Source organism: Fundulus heteroclitus, unplaced genomic scaffold, assembly GCF_011125445.2.
Source record: "Fundulus heteroclitus isolate FHET01 unplaced genomic scaffold, MU-UCD_Fhet_4.1 scaffold_302, whole genome shotgun sequence".
Classification (NCBI taxonomy): Eukaryota; Metazoa; Chordata; class Actinopteri; order Cyprinodontiformes; family Fundulidae; genus Fundulus; species Fundulus heteroclitus.
Genome location: NW_023396712.1, coordinates 142322 through 161037, shown reverse-complemented (window position 1 = coordinate 161037; position 18716 = coordinate 142322). Strand labels below are relative to the sequence as shown.

General features: G+C 43.0%; 1 protein-coding gene, 7 non-coding genes and 8 pseudogenes across 8 annotated transcripts; 1 reads left to right on the top strand and 15 right to left on the bottom strand.

Moving 5' to 3' along the window:
- Positions 1-255: 255 nt before the first annotated feature.
- LOC118559513 lies at positions 256-373 on the bottom strand (annotated as a pseudogene).
- Positions 374-847: 474 nt separating this feature from the next.
- Positions 848-965, bottom strand: LOC118559511 (annotated as a pseudogene).
- A 665-nt stretch (positions 966-1630) lies between these two features.
- On the bottom strand, positions 1631-1749 carry LOC118559512 (annotated as a pseudogene).
- A 472-nt stretch (positions 1750-2221) lies between these two features.
- LOC118559509 lies at positions 2222-2338 on the bottom strand (annotated as a pseudogene).
- A 665-nt stretch (positions 2339-3003) lies between these two features.
- On the bottom strand, positions 3004-3121 carry LOC118559507 (annotated as a pseudogene).
- A 471-nt stretch (positions 3122-3592) lies between these two features.
- On the bottom strand, positions 3593-3710 carry LOC118559505. The gene has a single exon (XR_004928903.1). It is a non-coding gene; the product is annotated as a 5S ribosomal RNA (ribosomal RNA).
- A 665-nt stretch (positions 3711-4375) lies between these two features.
- LOC118559506 lies at positions 4376-4494 on the bottom strand (annotated as a pseudogene).
- Positions 4495-4963: 469 nt separating this feature from the next.
- Positions 4964-5081, bottom strand: LOC118559504. Its single transcript, XR_004928902.1, has one exon. It is a non-coding gene; the product is annotated as a 5S ribosomal RNA (ribosomal RNA).
- Positions 5082-5746: 665 nt separating this feature from the next.
- LOC118559517 lies at positions 5747-5864 on the bottom strand. The gene has a single exon (XR_004928907.1). It is a non-coding gene; the product is annotated as a 5S ribosomal RNA (ribosomal RNA).
- A 469-nt stretch (positions 5865-6333) lies between these two features.
- Positions 6334-6451, bottom strand: LOC118559516. Its single transcript, XR_004928906.1, has one exon. It is a non-coding gene; the product is annotated as a 5S ribosomal RNA (ribosomal RNA).
- Positions 6452-7116: 665 nt separating this feature from the next.
- Positions 7117-7234, bottom strand: LOC118559510 (annotated as a pseudogene).
- A 469-nt stretch (positions 7235-7703) lies between these two features.
- LOC118559515 lies at positions 7704-7821 on the bottom strand. The gene has a single exon (XR_004928905.1). It is a non-coding gene; the product is annotated as a 5S ribosomal RNA (ribosomal RNA).
- Positions 7822-8486: 665 nt separating this feature from the next.
- On the bottom strand, positions 8487-8605 carry LOC118559508 (annotated as a pseudogene).
- Positions 8606-9074: 469 nt separating this feature from the next.
- Positions 9075-9192, bottom strand: LOC118559514. The gene has a single exon (XR_004928904.1). It is a non-coding gene; the product is annotated as a 5S ribosomal RNA (ribosomal RNA).
- A 666-nt stretch (positions 9193-9858) lies between these two features.
- LOC118559503 lies at positions 9859-9976 on the bottom strand. The gene has a single exon (XR_004928901.1). It is a non-coding gene; the product is annotated as a 5S ribosomal RNA (ribosomal RNA).
- Positions 9977-11661: 1685 nt separating this feature from the next.
- Positions 11662-18586, top strand: LOC110366381 (zinc finger protein OZF). The gene is made up of 2 exons (XM_036130227.1): positions 11662-11916; positions 16187-18586. The coding sequence occupies exon 2, from the start codon at positions 16191-16193 to the stop codon at positions 17886-17888; it is 1698 nt and encodes a 565-aa protein (XP_035986120.1). The 5' UTR covers positions 11662-11916; positions 16187-16190; the 3' UTR covers positions 17889-18586.
- Positions 18587-18716: the final 130 nt, after the last annotated feature.

Genomic DNA, 18716 nt, shown 5'->3' with positions numbered 1-18716 from the left:
CTTCTCTACATTTCATCTACTGTGTCTGAAATCAAGATGAAAGTTGCCTAAATTGTAGAAAGAGGAGTGACCCTCGGCGCTTACTGCTAGTGCACTTCCACGGTGCGGGTGTTGTCCAATGTCCCGGCAGGACTCCTCACAGACGTATTTGAAGAGAAGGTGCCAGAGTGTGTGAAGAGTCAAGAGTATTAGTTTGTCAAAACTTTGGAAAACTGCTTGAGTGTAAGAGTTCTAAGTGCCGTCCTAGAAAGCAAAAGCTTACAGCGCACCTAGTATTCCCCGGAGGTCTCCCATCCAAGTACTAACCAAGCCCGACTCTGCTTAGCTTCTGAGATCAGACGGTTCAGGCGCACCAGAGTGTGTGGCCGTAAGCAACAGCCCTCCCAGGCACGGACATTTTAGACTGCACACAACCTTTCCCCAGAAATGCCGTGATGGTGGGTTTGCTTTCTTCGTCCTCTTCATCAGAGCCACCCGAGGCTCAGTAGCTCCTAGTCCTGGCACATATGCATTTGACATTCTTTTGATTAAATAAACAAGTTTGTTCCTCATAGTAAATGGGACAGGCATCTGTCTGACATTCACAAAACTATGAAAGAGTAGCATTAATTAAAAAACACTCACGTATATCTTATCATTGAAGTGCCCTGTAAAACCATTCCTACCCCCGCTTCGTGGTGTTGGTCGTTGCTTGAACCCAATTGGATGTACAACAGCTTTTTGTCCAGCAGAGAGAGCCAGAGAAAAGCACGTGCCAGAGTGTCCTGAGGAGTCAAGAGCATTGTTTTGTCAAAATTTTGGAAAACTGCAGAGTAGGAGAGTTCTAATTGCCGTCCTAGAAAGCAAAAGCTTACAGCACCTAGTATTCCCAGGAGGTCTCCCATCCAAGTACTAACCAAGCCCGACTCGCTTAGCTTCTGAGATCAGACGGGTTCAGTGCGCACCAGAGTGGTGTGGCCGTAAGCAACAGCCCTCACCAGGCACGGACATTTTAGACGTCACACAACATTTCCCAGACATGCCGTGATGGCGGTTGCTTTTTTCGTCCTCTTCATCAGAGCCACCCGAGGCTCATGTAGCTCCTAGTCCTGGCACATATGCATTTTACATTCTTTTGATTAAGCAAACAACTTAGTTTCTCGTTGTGTTTTATTTTCGGGTTAGTATGCCCAAATCTGGAGGTAGGGATTGTGATTACAGGGTTAGTCAATTCAGGTGCGCTTGATTGCCAAAACCTGAGCTGTCCCCAGGTATGTGCAGTTTTTCGTCCAGCAGAGGGAGCCAGATTCTTTATTTTTGATTTGACCACGGTTTGACCTTTGCTCCTCAAAGACAATGAATGCAACAGTGGGGCAGCCACTTGCCTGAAGAGCATTTTCTCTACATTTCATCTACTGTGTCTGAAATCAGAGATGAAAGTTGCCTAAATTGTAGAAAGAGGAGTGACCCTCGGCGCTTACTGCTAGTGCACTTCCACGGTGCGGGTGTTGTCCAATGTCCCGGCAGGACTCTCACAGACGTATTTGAAGAGAAGGTGCCAGAGTGTGTGAAGAGTCAAGAGTATTAGTTTGTCAAAACTTTGGGAAAACTGCTGAGTGGAAGAGTTCTAAGTGCCGTCCTAGAAAGCAAAAGCTTACAGCACCTAGTATTCCCAGGAGGGTCTCCCATCCAAGTACTAACCAAGCCCGACTCTGCTTAGCTTCTGAAATCAGCCGGGTTCAGGTGCACCAGAGTGGTGTGGCCGTAAGCAACAGCCCTCACCAGGCACGGACATTTTAGACGTCACACAACATTTCCCCAGACATGCCGTGATGGGTGGTTGCTTCTTTCGTCCTCTTCATCAGAGCCACCCGAGGGCTCATGTAGCTCCTAGTCCTGGGACATATGCATTTGACATTCTTTTGATTAAATAAACAAGTTTGTTCCTCATAGTAAATGGGACAGGCATCTGTCTGACATTCACAAAACTATGAAAGAGTAGCATAATTTAAAAAACACTCACGTATCTCTTATCATTGAAGTGCCCTGTAAAACCATTCCTACCCCGCTTCGTGGTGTTGGTGTTGCTTGAACCCAATTGGATGTACAACAGCTTTTTGTCCAGCAGAGAGAGCCAGAGAAAGCAAGTGCCAGAGTGTCTGAGGAGTCAAGAGCATTGTTTTGTCAAAATTTTGGAAAACTGCAGAGTAGGAGAGTTCTAAGTGCCGTCCTAGAAAGCAAAAGCTTACAGCACCTAGTATTCCCAGGAGGTCTCCCATCCAAGTACTAACCAAGCCCGACTCTGCTTAGCTTCTGAGATCAGACGGGTCAGGCGCACCAGAGTGGTGTGGCCGTAAGCAACAGCCCTCACCAGGCACGGACATTTTAGACGTCACACAACATTTCCCCAGACATGCCGTGATGGCGGTTGCTTCTTCGTCCTCTTCATCAAAGCCACCCGAGGCTCATGTAGCTCCTAGTCCTGGCACATATGCATTTGACATTCTTTTAATTAAGCAAACAACTTTGTTTCTCGTTGTGTTTTATTTTCGGGTTATTATGCCCAAATCTGGAGGTAGGGATTGTGATTACAGGGTTAGTCAATTCAGGTGCGCTTGATTGCCAAAACCTGAGCTGTCCCCAGGTATGTGCAGTTTTTCGTCCAGCAGAGGGAGCCAGATTCTTTATTTTTGATTTGACCACGGTTTGACCTTTTGCTCCTCAAAGACAATGAATGCAACAGTGGGGCAGCCACTTGCCTGAAGAGCATTTTCTCTACATTTCATCTACTGTGTCTGAAATCAGAGATGAAAGTTGCCTAAATTGTAGAAAGAGGAGTGACCCTCGGCGCTTACTGCTAGTGCACTTCCACGGTGCGGGTGTTGTCCAATGTCCCGGCAGGACTCTCACAGACGTATTTGAAGAGAAGGTGCCAGAGTGTGTGAAGAGTCAAGAGTATTAGTTTGTCAAAACTTTGGAAAACTGCTGAGTGGAAGAGTTCTAAGTGCCGTCCTAGAAAGCAAAAGCTTACAGCACCTAGTATTCCCAGGAGGTCTCCCATCCAAGTACTAACCAAGCCCGACTCTGCTTAGCTTCTGAGATCAGCCGGGTTCAGGCGCACCAGAGTGGTGTGGCCGTAAGCAACAGCCCTCACCAGGCACGGACATTTTAGACGTCACACAACATTTCCCCAGACATGCCGTGATGGTGGTTGCTTCTTCGTCCTCTTCATCAAAGCCACCCGAGGCTCATGTAGCTCCTAGTCCTGGGACATATGCATTTGACATTCTTTTGATTAAATAAACAAGTTTGTTCCTCATAGTAAATGGGACAGGCATCTGTCTGACATTCACAAAACTATGAAAGAGTAGCATAATTTAAAAAACACTCACGTATCTCTTATCATTGAAGTGCCCTGTAAAAACCATTCCTACCCCCGCTTCGTGGTGTTGGTGTTGCTTGAACCCAATTGGATGTACAACAGCTTTTTGTCCAGCAGAGAGAGCCAGAGAAAGCAAGTGCCAGAGTGTCTGAGGAGTCAAGAGCATTGTTTTGTCAAAATTTTGGAAAACTGCAGAGTAGGAGAGTTCTAAGTGCCGTCCTAGAAAGCAAAAGCTTACAGCACCTAGTATTCCCAGGAGGTCTCCCATCCAAGTACTAACCAAGCCCGACTCTGCTTAGCTTCTGAGATCAGACGGGTTCAGGCGCACCAGAGTGGTGTGGCCGTAAGCAACAGCCCTCACCAGGCACGGACATTTTAGACGTCACACAACATTTCCCCAGACATGCCGTGATGGCGGTTGCTTCTTCGTCCTCTTCATCAAAGCCACCCGAGGCTCATGTAGCTCCTAGTCCTGGCACATATGCATTTGACATTCTTTTAATTAAGCAAACAACTTTGTTTCTCGTTGTGTTTTATTTTCGGGTTATTATGCCCAAATCTGGAGGTAGGGATTGTGATTACAGGGTTAGTCAATTCAGGTGCGCTTGATTGCCAAAACCTGAGCTGTCCCCAGGTATGTGCAGTTTTTCGTCCAGCAGAGGGAGCCAGATTCTTTATTTTTGATTTGACCACGGTTTGACCTTTTGCTCCTCAAAGACAATGAATGCAACAGTGGGGCAGCCACTTGCCTGAAGAGCATTTTCTCTACATTTCATCTACTGTGTCTGAAATCAGAGATGAAAGTTGCCTAAATTGTAGAAAGAGGAGTGACCCTCGGCGCTTACTGCTAGTGCACTTCCACGGTGCGGGTGTTGTCCAATGTCCCGGCAGGACTCTCACAGACGTATTTGAAGAGAAGGTGCCAGAGTGTGTGAAGAGTCAAGAGTATTAGTTTGTCAAAACTTTGGAAAACTGCTGAGTGGAAGAGTTCTAAGTGCCGTCCTAGAAAGCAAAAGCTTACAGCACCTAGTATTCCCAGGAGGTCTCCCATCCAAGTACTAACCAAGCCCGACTCTGCTTAGCTTCTGAGAATCAGACGGGTTCAGGCGCACCAGAGTGGTGTGGCCGTAAGCAACAGCCCTCACCAGGCACGGACATTTTAGACGTCACACAACATTTCCCCAGACATGCCGTGATGGTGGTTGCTTCTTCGTCCTCTTCATCAGAGCCACCCGAGGCTCATGTAGCTCCTAGTCCTGGGACATATGCATTTGACATTCTTTTGATTAAATAAACAAGTTTGTTCCTCATAGTAAATGGGACAGGCATCTGTCTGACATTCACAAAACTATGAAAGAGTAGCATAATTTAAAAAACACTCACGTATCTCTTATCATTGAAGTGCCCTGTAAAACCATTCCTACCCCGCTTCGTGGTGTTGGTGTTGCTTGAACCCAATTGGATGTACAACAGCTTTTTGTCCAGCAGAGAGAGCCAGAGAAAGCAAGTGCCAGAGTGTCTGAGGAGTCAAGAGCATTGTTTTGTCAAAATTTTGGAAAACTGCAGAGTAGGAGAGTTCTAAGTGCCGTCCTAGAAAGCAAAAGCTTACAGCACCTAGTATTCCCAGGAGGTCTCCCATCCAAGTACTAACCAAGCCCGACTCTGCTTAGCTTCTGAGATCAGACGGGTTCAGGCGCACCAGAGTGGTGTGGCCGTAAGCAACAGCCCTCACCAGGCACGGACATTTTAGACGTCACACAACATTTCCCCAGACATGCCGTGATGGCGGTTGCTTCTTCGTCCTCTTCATCAAAGCCACCCGAGGCTCATGTAGCTCCTAGTCCTGGCACATATGCATTTGACATTCTTTTAATTAAGCAAACAACTTTGTTTCTCGTTGTGTTTTATTTTCGGGTTATTATGCCCAAATCTGGAGGTAGGGATTGTGATTACAGGGTTAGTCAATTCAGGTGCGCTTGATTGCCAAAACCTGAGCTGTCCCCAGGTATGTGCAGTTTTTCGTCCAGCAGAGGGAGCCAGATTCTTTATTTTTGATTTGACCACGGTTTGACCTTTTGCTCCTCAAAGACAATGAATGCAACAGTGGGGCAGCCACTTGCCTGAAGAGCATTTTCTCTACATTTCATCTACTGTGTCTGAAATCAGAGATGAAAGTTGCCTAAATTGTAGAAAGAGGAGTGACCCTCGGCGCTTACTGCTAGTGCACTTCCACGGTGCGGGTGTTGTCCAATGTCCCGGCAGGACTCTCACAGACGTATTTGAAGAGAAGGTGCCAGAGTGTGTGAAGAGTCAAGAGTATTAGTTTGTCAAAACTTTGGAAAACTGCTGAGTGGAAGAGTTCTAAGTGCCGTCCTAGAAAGCAAAAGCTTACAGCACCTAGTATTCCCAGGAGGTCTCCCATCCAAGTACTAACCAAGCCCGACTCTGCTTAGCTTCTGAGATCAGACGGGTTCAGGCGCACCAGAGTGGTGTGGCCGTAAGCAACAGCCCTCACCAGGCACGGACATTTTAGACGTCACACAACATTTCCCCAGACATGCCGTGATGGTGGTTGCTTCTTCGTCCTCTTCATCAGAGCCACCCGAGGCTCATGTAGCTCCTAGTCCTGGGACATATGCATTTGACATTCTTTTGATTAAATAAACAAGTTTGTTCCTCATAGTAAATGGGACAGGCATCTGTCTGACATTCACAAAACTATGAAAGAGTAGCATAATTTAAAAAACACTCACGTATCTCTTATCATTGAAGTGCCCTGTAAAACCATTCCTACCCCGCTTCGTGGTGTTGGTGTTGCTTGAACCCAATTGGATGTACAACAGCTTTTTGTCCAGCAGAGAGAGCCAGAGAAAGCAAGTGCCAGAGTGTCTGAGGAGTCAAGAGCATTGTTTTGTCAAAATTTTGGAAAACTGCAGAGTAGGAGAGTTCTAAGTGCCGTCCTAGAAAGCAAAAGCTTACAGCACCTAGTATTCCCAGGAGGTCTCCCATCCAAGTACTAACCAAGCCCGACTCTGCTTAGCTTCTGAGATCAGACGGGTTCAGGCGCACCAGAGTGGTGTGGCCGTAAGCAACAGCCCTCACCAGGCACGGACATTTTAGACGTCACACAACATTTCCCCAGACATGCCGTGATGGCGGTTGCTTCTTCGTCCTCTTCATCAAAGCCACCCGAGGCTCATGTAGCTCCTAGTCCTGGCACATATGCATTTGACATTCTTTTAATTAAGCAAACAACTTTGTTTCTCGTTGTGTTTTATTTTCGGGTTATTATGCCCAAATCTGGAGGTAGGGATTGTGATTACAGGGTTAGTCAATTCAGGTGCGCTTGATTGCCAAAACCTGAGCTGTCCCCAGGTATGTGCAGTTTTTCGTCCAGCAGAGGGAGCCAGATTCTTTATTTTTGATTTGACCACGGTTTGACCTTTTGCTCCTCAAAGACAATGAATGCAACAGTGGGGCAGCCACTTGCCTGAAGAGCATTTTCTCTACATTTCATCTACTGTGTCTGAAATCAGAGATGAAAGTTGCCTAAATTGTAGAAAGAGGAGTGACCCTCGGCGCTTACTGCTAGTGCACTTCCACGGTGCGGGTGTTGTCCAATGTCCCGGCAGGACTCTCACAGACGTATTTGAAGAGAAGGTGCCAGAGTGTGTGAAGAGTCAAGAGTATTAGTTTGTCAAAACTTTGGAAAACTGCTGAGTGGAAGAGTTCTAAGTGCCGTCCTAGAAAGCAAAAGCTTACAGCACCTAGTATTCCCAGGAGGTCTCCCATCCAAGTACTAACCAAGCCCGACTCTGCTTAGCTTCTGAAATCAGCCGGGTTCAGGCGCACCAGAGTGGTGTGGCCGTAAGCAACAGCCCTCACCAGGCACGGACATTTTAGACGTCACACAACATTTCCCCAGACATGCCGTGATGGTGGTTGCTTCTTCGTCCTCTTCATCAGAGCCACCCGAGGCTCATGTAGCTCCTAGTCCTGGGACATATGCATTTGACATTCTTTTGATTAAATAAACAAGTTTGTTCCTCATAGTAAATGGGACAGGCATCTGTCTGACATTCACAAAACTATGAAAGAGTAGCATAATTTAAAAAACACTCACGTATCTCTTATCATTGAAGTGCCCTGTAAAACCATTCCTACCCCGCTTCGTGGTGTTGGTGTTGCTTGAACCCAATTGGATGTACAACAGCTTTTTGTCCAGCAGAGAGAGCCAGAGAAAGCAAGTGCCAGAGTGTCTGAGGAGTCAAGAGCATTGTTTTGTCAAAATTTTGGAAAACTGCAGAGTAGGAGAGTTCTAAGTGCCGTCCTAGAAAGCAAAAGCTTACAGCACCTAGTATTCCCAGGAGGTCTCCCATCCAAGTACTAACCAAGCCCGACTCTGCTTAGCTTCTGAGATCAGACGGGTTCAGGCGCACCAGAGTGGTGTGGCCGTAAGCAACAGCCCTCACCAGGCACGGACATTTTAGACGTCACACAACATTTCCCCAGACATGCCGTGATGGCGGTTGCTTCTTCGTCCTCTTCATCAAAGCCACCCGAGGCTCATGTAGCTCCTAGTCCTGGCACATATGCATTTGACATTCTTTTAATTAAGCAAACAACTTTGTTTCTCGTTGTGTTTTATTTTCGGGTTATTATGCCCAAATCTGGAGGTAGGGATTGTGATTACAGGGTTAGTCAATTCAGGTGCGCTTGATTGCCAAAACCTGAGCTGTCCCCAGGTATGTGCAGTTTTTCGTCCAGCAGAGGGAGCCAGATTCTTTATTTTTGATTTGACCACGGTTTGACCTTTTGCTCCTCAAAGACAATGAATGCAACAGTGGGGCAGCCACTTGCCTGAAGAGCATTTTCTCTACATTTCATCTACTGTGTCTGAAATCAGAGATGAAAGTTGCCTAAATTGTAGAAAGAGGAGTGACCCTCGGCGCTTACTGCTAGTGCACTTCCACGGTGCGGGTGTTGTCCAATGTCCCGGCAGGACTCTCACAGACGTATTTGAAGAGAAGGTGCCAGAGTGTGTGAAGAGTCAAGAGTATTAGTTTGTCAAAACTTTGGAAAACTGCTGAGTGGAAGAGTTCTAAGTGCCGTCCTAGAAAGCAAAAGCTTACAGCACCTAGTATTCCCAGGAGGTCTCCCATCCAAGTACTAACCAAGCCCGACTCTGCTTAGCTTCTGAGATCAGACCGGGTTCAGGCGCACCAGAGTGGTGTGGCCGTAAGCAACAGCCCTCACCAGGCACGGACATTTTAGACGTCACACAACATTTCCCCAGACATGCCGTGATGGTGGTTGCTTCTTCGTCCTCTTCATCAAAGCCACCCGAGGCTCATGTAGCTCCTAGTCCTGGGACATATGCATTTGACATTCTTTTGATTAAATAAACAAGTTTGTTCCTCATAGTAAATGGGACAGGCATCTGTCTGACATTCACAAAACTATGAAAGAGTAGCATAATTTAAAAAACACTCACGTATCTCTTATCATTGAAGTGCCCTGTAAAACCATTCCTACCCCGCTTCGTGGTGTTGGTGTTGCTTGAACCCAATTGGATGTACAACAGCTTTTTGTCCAGCAGAGAGAGCCAGAGAAAGCAAGTGCCAGAGTGTCTGAGGAGTCAAGAGCATTGTTTTGTCAAAATTTTGGAAAACTGCAGAGTAGGAGAGTTCTAAGTGCCGTCCTAGAAAGCAAAAGCTTACAGCACCTAGTATTCCCAGGAGGTCTCCCATCCAAGTACTAACCAAGCCCGACTCTGCTTAGCTTCTGAGATCAGACGGGTTCAGGCGCACCAGAGTGGTGTGGCCGTAAGCAACAGCCCTCACCAGGCACGGACATTTTAGACGTCACACAACATTTCCCCAGACATGCCGTGATGGCGGTTGCTTCTTCGTCCTCTTCATCAAAGCCACCCGAGGCTCATGTAGCTCCTAGTCCTGGCACATATGCATTTGACATTCTTTTAATTAAGCAAACAACTTTGTTTCTCGTTGTGTTTTATTTTCGCGTTATTATGCCCAAATCTGGAGGTAGGGATTGTGATTACAGGGTTAGTCAATTCAGGTGCGCTTGATTGCCAAAACCTGAGCTGTCCCCAGGTATGTGCAGTTTTTCGTCCAGCAGAGGGAGCCAGATTCTTTATTTTTGATTTGACCACGGTTTTGACCTTTTGCTCCTCAAAGACAATGAATGCAACAGTGGGGCAGCCACTTGCCTGAAGAGCATTTTCTCTACATTTCATCTACTGTGTCTGAAATCAGAGATGAAAGTTGCCTAAATTGTAGAAAGAGGAGTGACCCTCGGCGCTTACTGCTAGTGCACTTCCACGATGCGGGTGTTGTCCAATGTCCCGGCAGGACTCTCACAGACGTATTTGAAGAGAAGGTGCCAGAGTGTGTGAAGAGTCAAGAGTATTAGTTTGTCAAAACTTTGGAAAACTGCTGAGTGGAAGAGTTCTAAGTGCCGTCCTAGAAAGCAAAAGCTTACAGCACCTAGTATTCCCAGGAGGTCTCCCATCCAAGTACTAACCAAGCCCAACTCTGCTTAGCTTCTGAGATCAGACGGGTTCAGGCGCACCAGAGTGGTGTGGCCGTAAGCAACAGCCCTCACCAGGCACGGACATTTTAGACGTCACACAACATTTCCCCAGACATGCCGTGATGGCGGTTGCTTCTTCGTCCTCTTCATCAAAGCCACCCGAGGCTCATGTAGCTCCTAGTCCTGGCACATATGCATTTGACATTCTTTTAATTAAGCAAACAACTTTGTTTCTCGTTGTGTTTTATTTTCGGGTTATTATGCCCAAATCTGGAGGTAGGGATTGTGATTACAGGGTTAGTCAATTCAGGTGCGCTTGATTGCCAAAACCTGAGCTGTCCCCAGGTATGTGCAGTTTTTCGTCCAGCAGAGGGAGCCAGATTCTTTATTTTTGATTTGACCACGGTTTGACCTTTTGCTCCTCAAAGACAATGAATGCAACAGTGGGGCAGCCACTTGCCTGAAGAGCATTTTCTCTACATTTCATCTACTGTGTCTGAAATCAGAGATGAAAGTTGCCTAAATTGTAGAAAGAGGAGTGACCCTCGGCGCTTACTGCTAGTGCACTTCCACGGTGCGGGTGTTGTCCAATGTCCCGGCAGGACTCTCACAGACGTATTTGAAGAGAAGGTGCCAGAGTGTGTGAGGAGTCAAGAGCATTGTTTTGTCAAAATTTTGGAAAACTGCAGAGTAGGAGAGTTCTAAGTGCCGTCCTAGAAAGCAAAAGCTTACAGCACCTAGTATTCCCAGGAGGTCTTCCATCCAAGTACTAACCAGGCCCAACTTTGCTTAGCAGCTCTAGGAGGACCAGTAAACAGAATATTAGAAAAACTTCCTCTAACAGTTGTAAGTTGTGAATTTAAGCCTCTTTATTTGGCTGGTAGAGAAATGGTCAGTTTGGCAAGATTTTACAGATGTTTTTTTATTAAATGCCGTTTAGGATCTATTCCAATATAGTCAAATATTCTTTAAATAGCACAGATCTTTCTGACTTCAAGGATTAATTGCCAGAGTTCAAACTTTGGTGGTGATTTTTTTAACTGAATTTCTGTTACAATAACAAAAACACAGTTTATCCTGATTTAGCTGAGGGAAATTCTGTGTGATTCGTGAGTTACCATTTAATATACAATTAGAGGTGTAATAATGAGTCTGGTATTGTCAGGCGACACAGCACGCACGCACACACACACACACACACACACACACACACACACACACACACACACACACACACACACACACACACACACACACACACACCTAAAGATAATTTAGAGAGACTAATTAATTAAGTCTTGTTTTTGTACTGTTAGAGGAAGCTGGAGGACTTGGAGATAAACTCCATGAATAGCACCCAGACCAGGATTTGAATGCAGGACTTTCTGCAGCAAGGCAACAGTCATAAAGTATTCCGACCAACTGTTATTTACCATCCAGTGATGAATATTTTAAAACCATATGGTAAGCTTTCATTGCATCATAAACAATAATTATGATGCATACTTCTTTCTATTATAGAACAAATAATGCATTACATTTTTAAAAATATTATTTGTTTACTTATTTCTCAATATGTTCTTTCTTGAATAACTTGTAATGTATTTAGGAATTCTTTATTATTTACTTATCCTTTTAGCGATGGTATTCAATTGTTAATTTAAATGGTACTGAAATCATTTGAGCTGAACGCGGACCTCTTAGGGGGCTTCGCTGTTTCTGGTATTTATCTCCGTGTAACACTTCCGGCGGAAGTAAACAACGAGGTGCTAGCAGCGTAAGCTTCCAGGTTTGCTTGTTCATCGTCGGTCAGAAGTCTGTTTTTGCTGTAAACTGAATATTTCAGCGTCTGCAGCAACAATATCTTCGCTTCATCACCAGAGAGCGACTAACTGCTGAATAAATATTCAGAACCATCGTCCAGGAGGAGGAAGAGACCGAGCATCAGCTCAGACTGCTGGATAGCAGCTGGAGAACCCGAACCGGGTCAGAACCTCCAGGTATGTTAACTAGACGCTGGTCTGGATGAACTAATGCTGGAAAACAGAGAATATGATCAGGAACTAGTTGATGCCGCGGAGGAAGCAGGACGTGTTTGTTCACAGCTTGGTTGTTTGCTTCCTTTATCGCAGTTTAATTTTGTTCAGGACTTATTTCACTGAGAGAAATTGGAAATGGTTCATAAATGATCAAAACAATGACTAGGTAATGTTTTTAAGCTGGAGCTGTGGACCTAAACAGTGTTTTTAAAGCTTTATTTGCAACTCTGCTTCTATTACAATAATAGTGGTCTTTAAAAAACAGTGCACATCATAAATGATCAAAACAATGAACAGGTAATCAGGGAATATGATCAGGAACTAGTTAATGCCGCGGAGGAAGCGTGTCTGGGTGTTTACTGCTCGGTGATTTGCTTTATTTATGGTTCTGGTTCTGTTTTATTCTTATTTACAAAGGAATGCTTCGTTTCGAGTGTGGTTTATAATATCCACAAAACGTAGTTAGTTGTGTTTTGAAAGCTAGTTCAGGAGGGTTCCATGATACTCAGAACTCAAAATCAACTTTATTGTTACAGCAGTTTAAGATGCAACACAGTTTACCTACCCTAAAAAACTAATAATTCAAATTCAAAGTGTAACAAAATTCACATCAAAGTGCTATTTCACAAAACCAAGAGAGCGAATTAAGATTTTACAGATATTCTGGGCTGGGTTTCACAAAAGCAGTAACACATTAGTTACCATTGTGATTTATTCAGTTTAGTAAGGTCACACCAATCAGAAACCATTGCGTTTTGTCAGAGATTCAGTTTTAAAATGTGAGTGTTTTGGTAATTTTCTTTGAGCCTGTATTAAAATACCTCTGATATACCTCTATTATTATATACAATTATGAGGGTAGCCTATAGGTATTAACTTTATAGTGATCAATGTGTGGGCATTGTTACTATGGAACACCAAAGTGTTCAAAATGAAATAATTAAATAAAAAATTGTGAAATAATTATCTACTTGAAATAATGTCTAAATATTCAAAATTATAATGAAATGATTACCATCTCATTATACTGAAATATTTTTCATTCTTTAAACATTTGTATAATAAAACATTTATTTCACATTAATATTTTCCACAAGAAAATTAATTACCGTATTTTCAGACTATAGGGCGCAACATGTATTTACGTGTCTATGTGAGTCTTCGTCCACATATAAGACTCACCGGATCATAAGGCGCATTACATATTCTTCCCAAGTGTGTGATATCACTCCGCCCCTCTGGTAGGGTGACCAGACGTCCCCGATATCCGGGGACAGACTCCGTTTTGGATAACCTGTCCCCAGCAAAAGCTGTCCCTAAAAATGTCCCGGATTTCAGTGAATCATGATGGAGTAAAAAAAGTTTAGTATTTACCCGGTCCTGCTGCTGTCCCAATGTAGTAATAGGAATATCATCTTTATTGTCATTGAAACATACATAATGAAATGTGTTCTCTGCATTTAACCCATCCCCTTGGGGAGCAGTGGGCTGCCATGTGCGGCGCCCGGGGAGCGTTCTGGGGTTAAGGGTCTTGCTCAGGGACCCAGAGTGCAGGCGCTGGGGATCGAACCGGGTACTTGCATCCTTCTCTGAGTGCAAGCGCGCTGCTCTAACCACTAGGCCACGACCCTCCCCACCCCCCTGAGGTAGAGCTTTGCAGAATGCACCATACCGTCCCGTCGTCAGCGTTGCAGTTCAGACAAAACAATCCAACCCCCAGGCTGAGATTCTATCTTTATAAAAATCAGACGTCCCCAGTTTTAGTTAGAGAAATCAGATCTGGCCACCTAAAGGAGGAACGTAACATAAGTGTTGCGGCTTATGGGCGTGTTTTTAAAAGCGTAAATTTATACCAGACGCTGCAAAGTACGCAGCTGTGTGATTCTGCATAGAGAAAAACTTTTGTTATGGGTAATTAATTAAAGAAAGTGTTAAGATTGCGGGTCTGTCCCTACTCCATTTCACCACGGCCCGTCTCATCTAGGTTCGAGGATTTGGCAGCAAGGCAACACTTATAGCATACATATATTTATTTCTATTTGGAATTCCAAATGGGGAGACAGCACATACAAACTTTATCAGCGACCACACGTAGCCTATTTTACCCCGGCGTGTTTTCCATGCGATTGCAAGCTGTTGTCTCATCATACAAACCCAAAACATGTCTTTTAAACAACACCTCAAGGACTCCCAAAGGGGATGGATTACATCCCCCTGCAGACATTCAGTCTCCAGCAGACATGTGCTTTCTGACACATCAGCCATTAGTTGTAATAGCCCTAGCCTGTTCCTGAGTTAACTAAGATAACATTAAGAGCCATGAGATAGTTTTAAAAACCGTTTACTATTCTACAAACCCCCCATATAAAAGCCCCGTGCTCTTCTGCACCTAGCACCTTACTGGAGCGTAAATGAAGTCATTGTTTTTCAAATAGTCTGCAAACCTCCCCATCCCAAATCACTGTTTTAAAGATTACAATTTGTGTAACTTTGAAAATACACTATCATATAAATGATTTATATGTTTTTCATAACAAAGGACAAATTAACAGTAATGTCTGTGTATGGTATTAAATTATCAGTAATATATCCTATGTTTTGAGTCTGTCTTGACCATATGTGATTAGAAATCACATATGGTTTGTTGCTAACCAAAGTCGTACTTAAACATTTTAACAGATTTTTGAGTGCATTGTACCACATAAAATCAGTCAGTAAGCACAACGGTGATCATATATAAGGTGCACCGGATTATAAGGCACATCATCAATTTGTGAGAAAATTTAAGGATTTTAAGTGCACCTTTATAGGCCTGGACAGCCTGCAGTTTGCCTACTGGGAGAATCGCTCCACTGAGGACGCTGTCTCGTTAGCATTTCACTCAACTCTGACTCACCTGCAGCAGAACATCACCTGTCAGGATGCTCTTCATGGACATCAGCATCAGCACGGTGCTCCCTGACATGCTGCCTCTGAAGCTCCACAGCGTGGACTCTCCACACCTCTCTGCTCCAGGATCAGTGACGTCCTCACCAACAGAATTTCAGAAAAATTTCAAGTGTCCATAAAGCAAATTCAATCTTAAATAAAAGTCTTCTGCCATCACATTCCTCTCTCCGATACTCACAAGGTGACATGTACCACAGATAAACAGATTTATAGTGTGCAGCAGTTACTTTAACAGTGCGTAATGTTTCACGTTGGATGCATTGGCACCGCTGGAGGACCTTGCAAATACAATTGGGAGGGAACAGTTTCAGGGATCAAATTAGGGCTGCAACTAACGATTATTTTTAAAAATGTATTAATCGGTCGATTGTTTTTATGATTAATCGATGAATTGGATGAAAAAAAAGTTTTATTTCCATTTCTTTTTTTTCAAAATGGAACATTTGGAATGAAAGAGCAAATAAGCGCACAAGTTGCTGCTTACGTGTTCTGTTATAATAATAATAATATTATTAGGTAATGAATAATTTTCAAATAAAGAAGTTTATGTTGACTAGATTGTCAGTCAATCATTTAATAGTCAATGTTGTCTATATGAACAGAGATTTAACACAACAAAAGTGAAGCTGTACAATGGGGGGGGGGTCAAGGTAGTTTGGTTGAGCATCACCCTTGAACTCGTGCACCTAGGGAAATTATTGGGCATAAAAATTAAACCAGAGCAAAAACGGCACTTCTGACAATAAAATAAACCACCAACCCATTTATAAACAGTCGCCCCTCAACCTGGATTCATTTTCAGCAGGAGTCCAAAATGACAGAGCCAATGACTCTTGGTGAACTAAAAGCACTGCAGAAAACCGTGAAGAAGAGAGATTTTTACTGCAACTACCCTTTAATCAGTTGTGTTTTTAGTAGTAAATTTTATTTTGTGCTTTTAAAAATGTATGAATGAATTTGATTGTTGATACCTTTGTGATTTTTTTTTTTCCATAATAGATCATCTTTAAGCTATTCTTCAACCATAAGAAAAAAATCATAATGATTGAATTTCATTTAGATTGAGATTTAAAATGACCTCAGGTGTGATCATCACATTTAACTACAATGAAACCTTTATTTTAGCCTCATGTTACTAGCAAGAATTTACTAATTAAATCGTATTTTGAAATATAGTTTTTAAACAGACTCTCCTCATTAATCAAGTGTAAACCTTAGTGCAATACTAAACCCTTCCAGTCGTCACTTTAATGTTGTTCTCCTGTTCTTCACTTCCCCACAGCATCATGTCTGTTGCTACCTGGGAGGTTCTCGCGGACCACCTTCTCATACCTGAAAAGAGAAACTCCATTCTTGACCCCAAGATACCAGACACTATAGAAATAAAAGCAGAACCGGAGGAACCAGGAACACAGCAGATGAGTGAGCCAAAAGAGGAACCAGAACCTCCTCAGATTAAAGAGGAAGCAGAGGAAATGGAATCAAAGCAAATGAGTGAGCCAAAAGAAGAACCACAACCTCAACCAATTATACAAGAACATCTTGAACTGCGGATATTTCAGGATGAAGGGCAGCTTTTAGTGAAGCAGGAGACCCACAGCTCTGTGGTGACTCCTGCTAATGAGCAGACATGCCACAGTGGACCTGAGCTGCCGCAGATCGTGGAGTTAAAGGAGGAACTAGGACCTGTACAAAATAAAGAGGAAGAAGAGGAACCAGAACCTTTTATGATTAAATATGAACAAGATGCTCTCTGCAGTAATCAGGATGAAGATCATGTTAATATGAAGCATAACACTGACAGCGATATTATGGTGACTCTTACTTCTGAGCAAGATGACAACAGTGAACCAGAACCAAACACACACCAAGTCCTCTTTGCAAACTGTCATGAAGCTGAGAACCAAATTATGCAAAGTAGCAACCAGAAAGAATCAGGATCAAGTGGAGAAAACGTTCTGCAGGCAGAGACCAGACATCAGGACAGTGGAACAATAGACAGTGTGGACCATATGGACAATTCAAAAGAGAAAAGAAATAAGGGAGATTCGGCTTCATGTGAAATATGCGGTAAATATTTCCAGACGCGTAACTACTTGCCCGTGCACATGAGAATCCACACAGGGGAGAAGCCGTATCCTTGTGAAGTGTGCGGTATATCTTTCAGACACGCAGATTATTTAAACAAACATAAAAGAACTCACACAGATGAGAAGCCTTATTCCTGTGAGTTTTGTGACAAACCCTTCAAAAACTGCAGTAATTTGGCTCGTCACAGAAGAACTCACAAAGGTGAGAAGCCTTATTCTTGTAAGTTTTGTGATAAATCTTTTCGACAAAGTCACCATTTGACTCGTCACCTGGGAACACACGAAGAAGAGAAGCCTTTTTCATGTCTGACATGTGGAAAAGGTTTTATCTGGAAATTTGCTTTAACTATGCACATGAAAACTCATACAGGTGAGAAGTCCTTTCCTTGTGAAGTGTGTGAAAAATCTTTTAAAGCACATAGCAGTTTGGCTCGTCACCTTAAAACGCATGAAGAGGAGAAGCCTTTCTTATGTTTGACCTGTGGAAAGGGTTTCATCTGGAAATCTGATTTAACTTTGCACATGAGAAGTCATACAGGTGAGAAACCATATCCATGTGAAGTGTGTGGGAAACATTTCATACAAAGTCACGATTTGACTCGTCACCTTAGAACGCACACAGGGGACAGGCCTTATTCTTGTAAGTTGTGTGATAAATCTTTTCGACAAAGTCACAGCTTGACTCGTCACCTCAGAACTCACACAGACAACAAGCCGTATTCTTGTGACTTGTGTGATAAATCTTTTAGAGAAAATGCCAATTTGATTTGTCATCTCAGAACACACACAGGTGAAAAGCCTTATTCTTGTAAGTCGTGTGACAAATCATTTCGACAAAATAGAGATTTAACTCGTCATCTTAGAACACACAGCTCAAATGCCTCATCCTCGTGACTTTTATAACATCTTTTACAATGACTGCTAGTCGTGGAACGCCACTATAGAAGTCACACAAGTGAGGATCCTTATTTTCTGACATGTGTAATCATTTTTCTATAGATCTTGGTACTTTGGCAAGTTGTAAAATAATAAAAGGCCACAGTCCTGGGGTCAATCATGGGGCCAAAAGGTTTTATTTTATACATCAGAGCTTTTGTTAATATATCAAGACGTCTTCAAAGTGCTCTTTTTGCTGATGACATCACTTTGTTCTACTCTTGTAAAAATTTTACATGTGTTGGATGTGATTAAAAAGCTTATGATAAGCATGAAAACATAGTTAAATATAAATTAAGAATAAATATTGAAAGAACTAACTATATGATATTTAGCAGTAGATATTGCCAGTGAGGTGTGGGTTGTATGGTTTTGTTATTAAGTGTTTGAGAGAGATAACATTTCAGGGTGTTATCAACCACACAGCAGTTGTTCAAACATTAAATGATTAAGTAATAGAATGATGAAGCTTTGTTGATATTATGTAATTCACTGATTGTCCCTTATTTGACTTATTGTGTAAAAGTTGGGGGGAATGCTTGTAAAAAATGTATTACTTACATTTACATTTTTCTAAACAGAAAAATCATACATAGAGGACGGTAGAGACATCCGATGAATCCACTATTCCTGAAATTAAAATGGATTAAATTTTATGACTTGGTGGACTATTAAATCTTGCACGTTATGTTTAAAATAAATGATACAAAACTGTCAAATTTACTAATAAGATTTAAGAGATTGTATTTATAACTGGACTGGACCGGACATTTAAAAACTAAATTC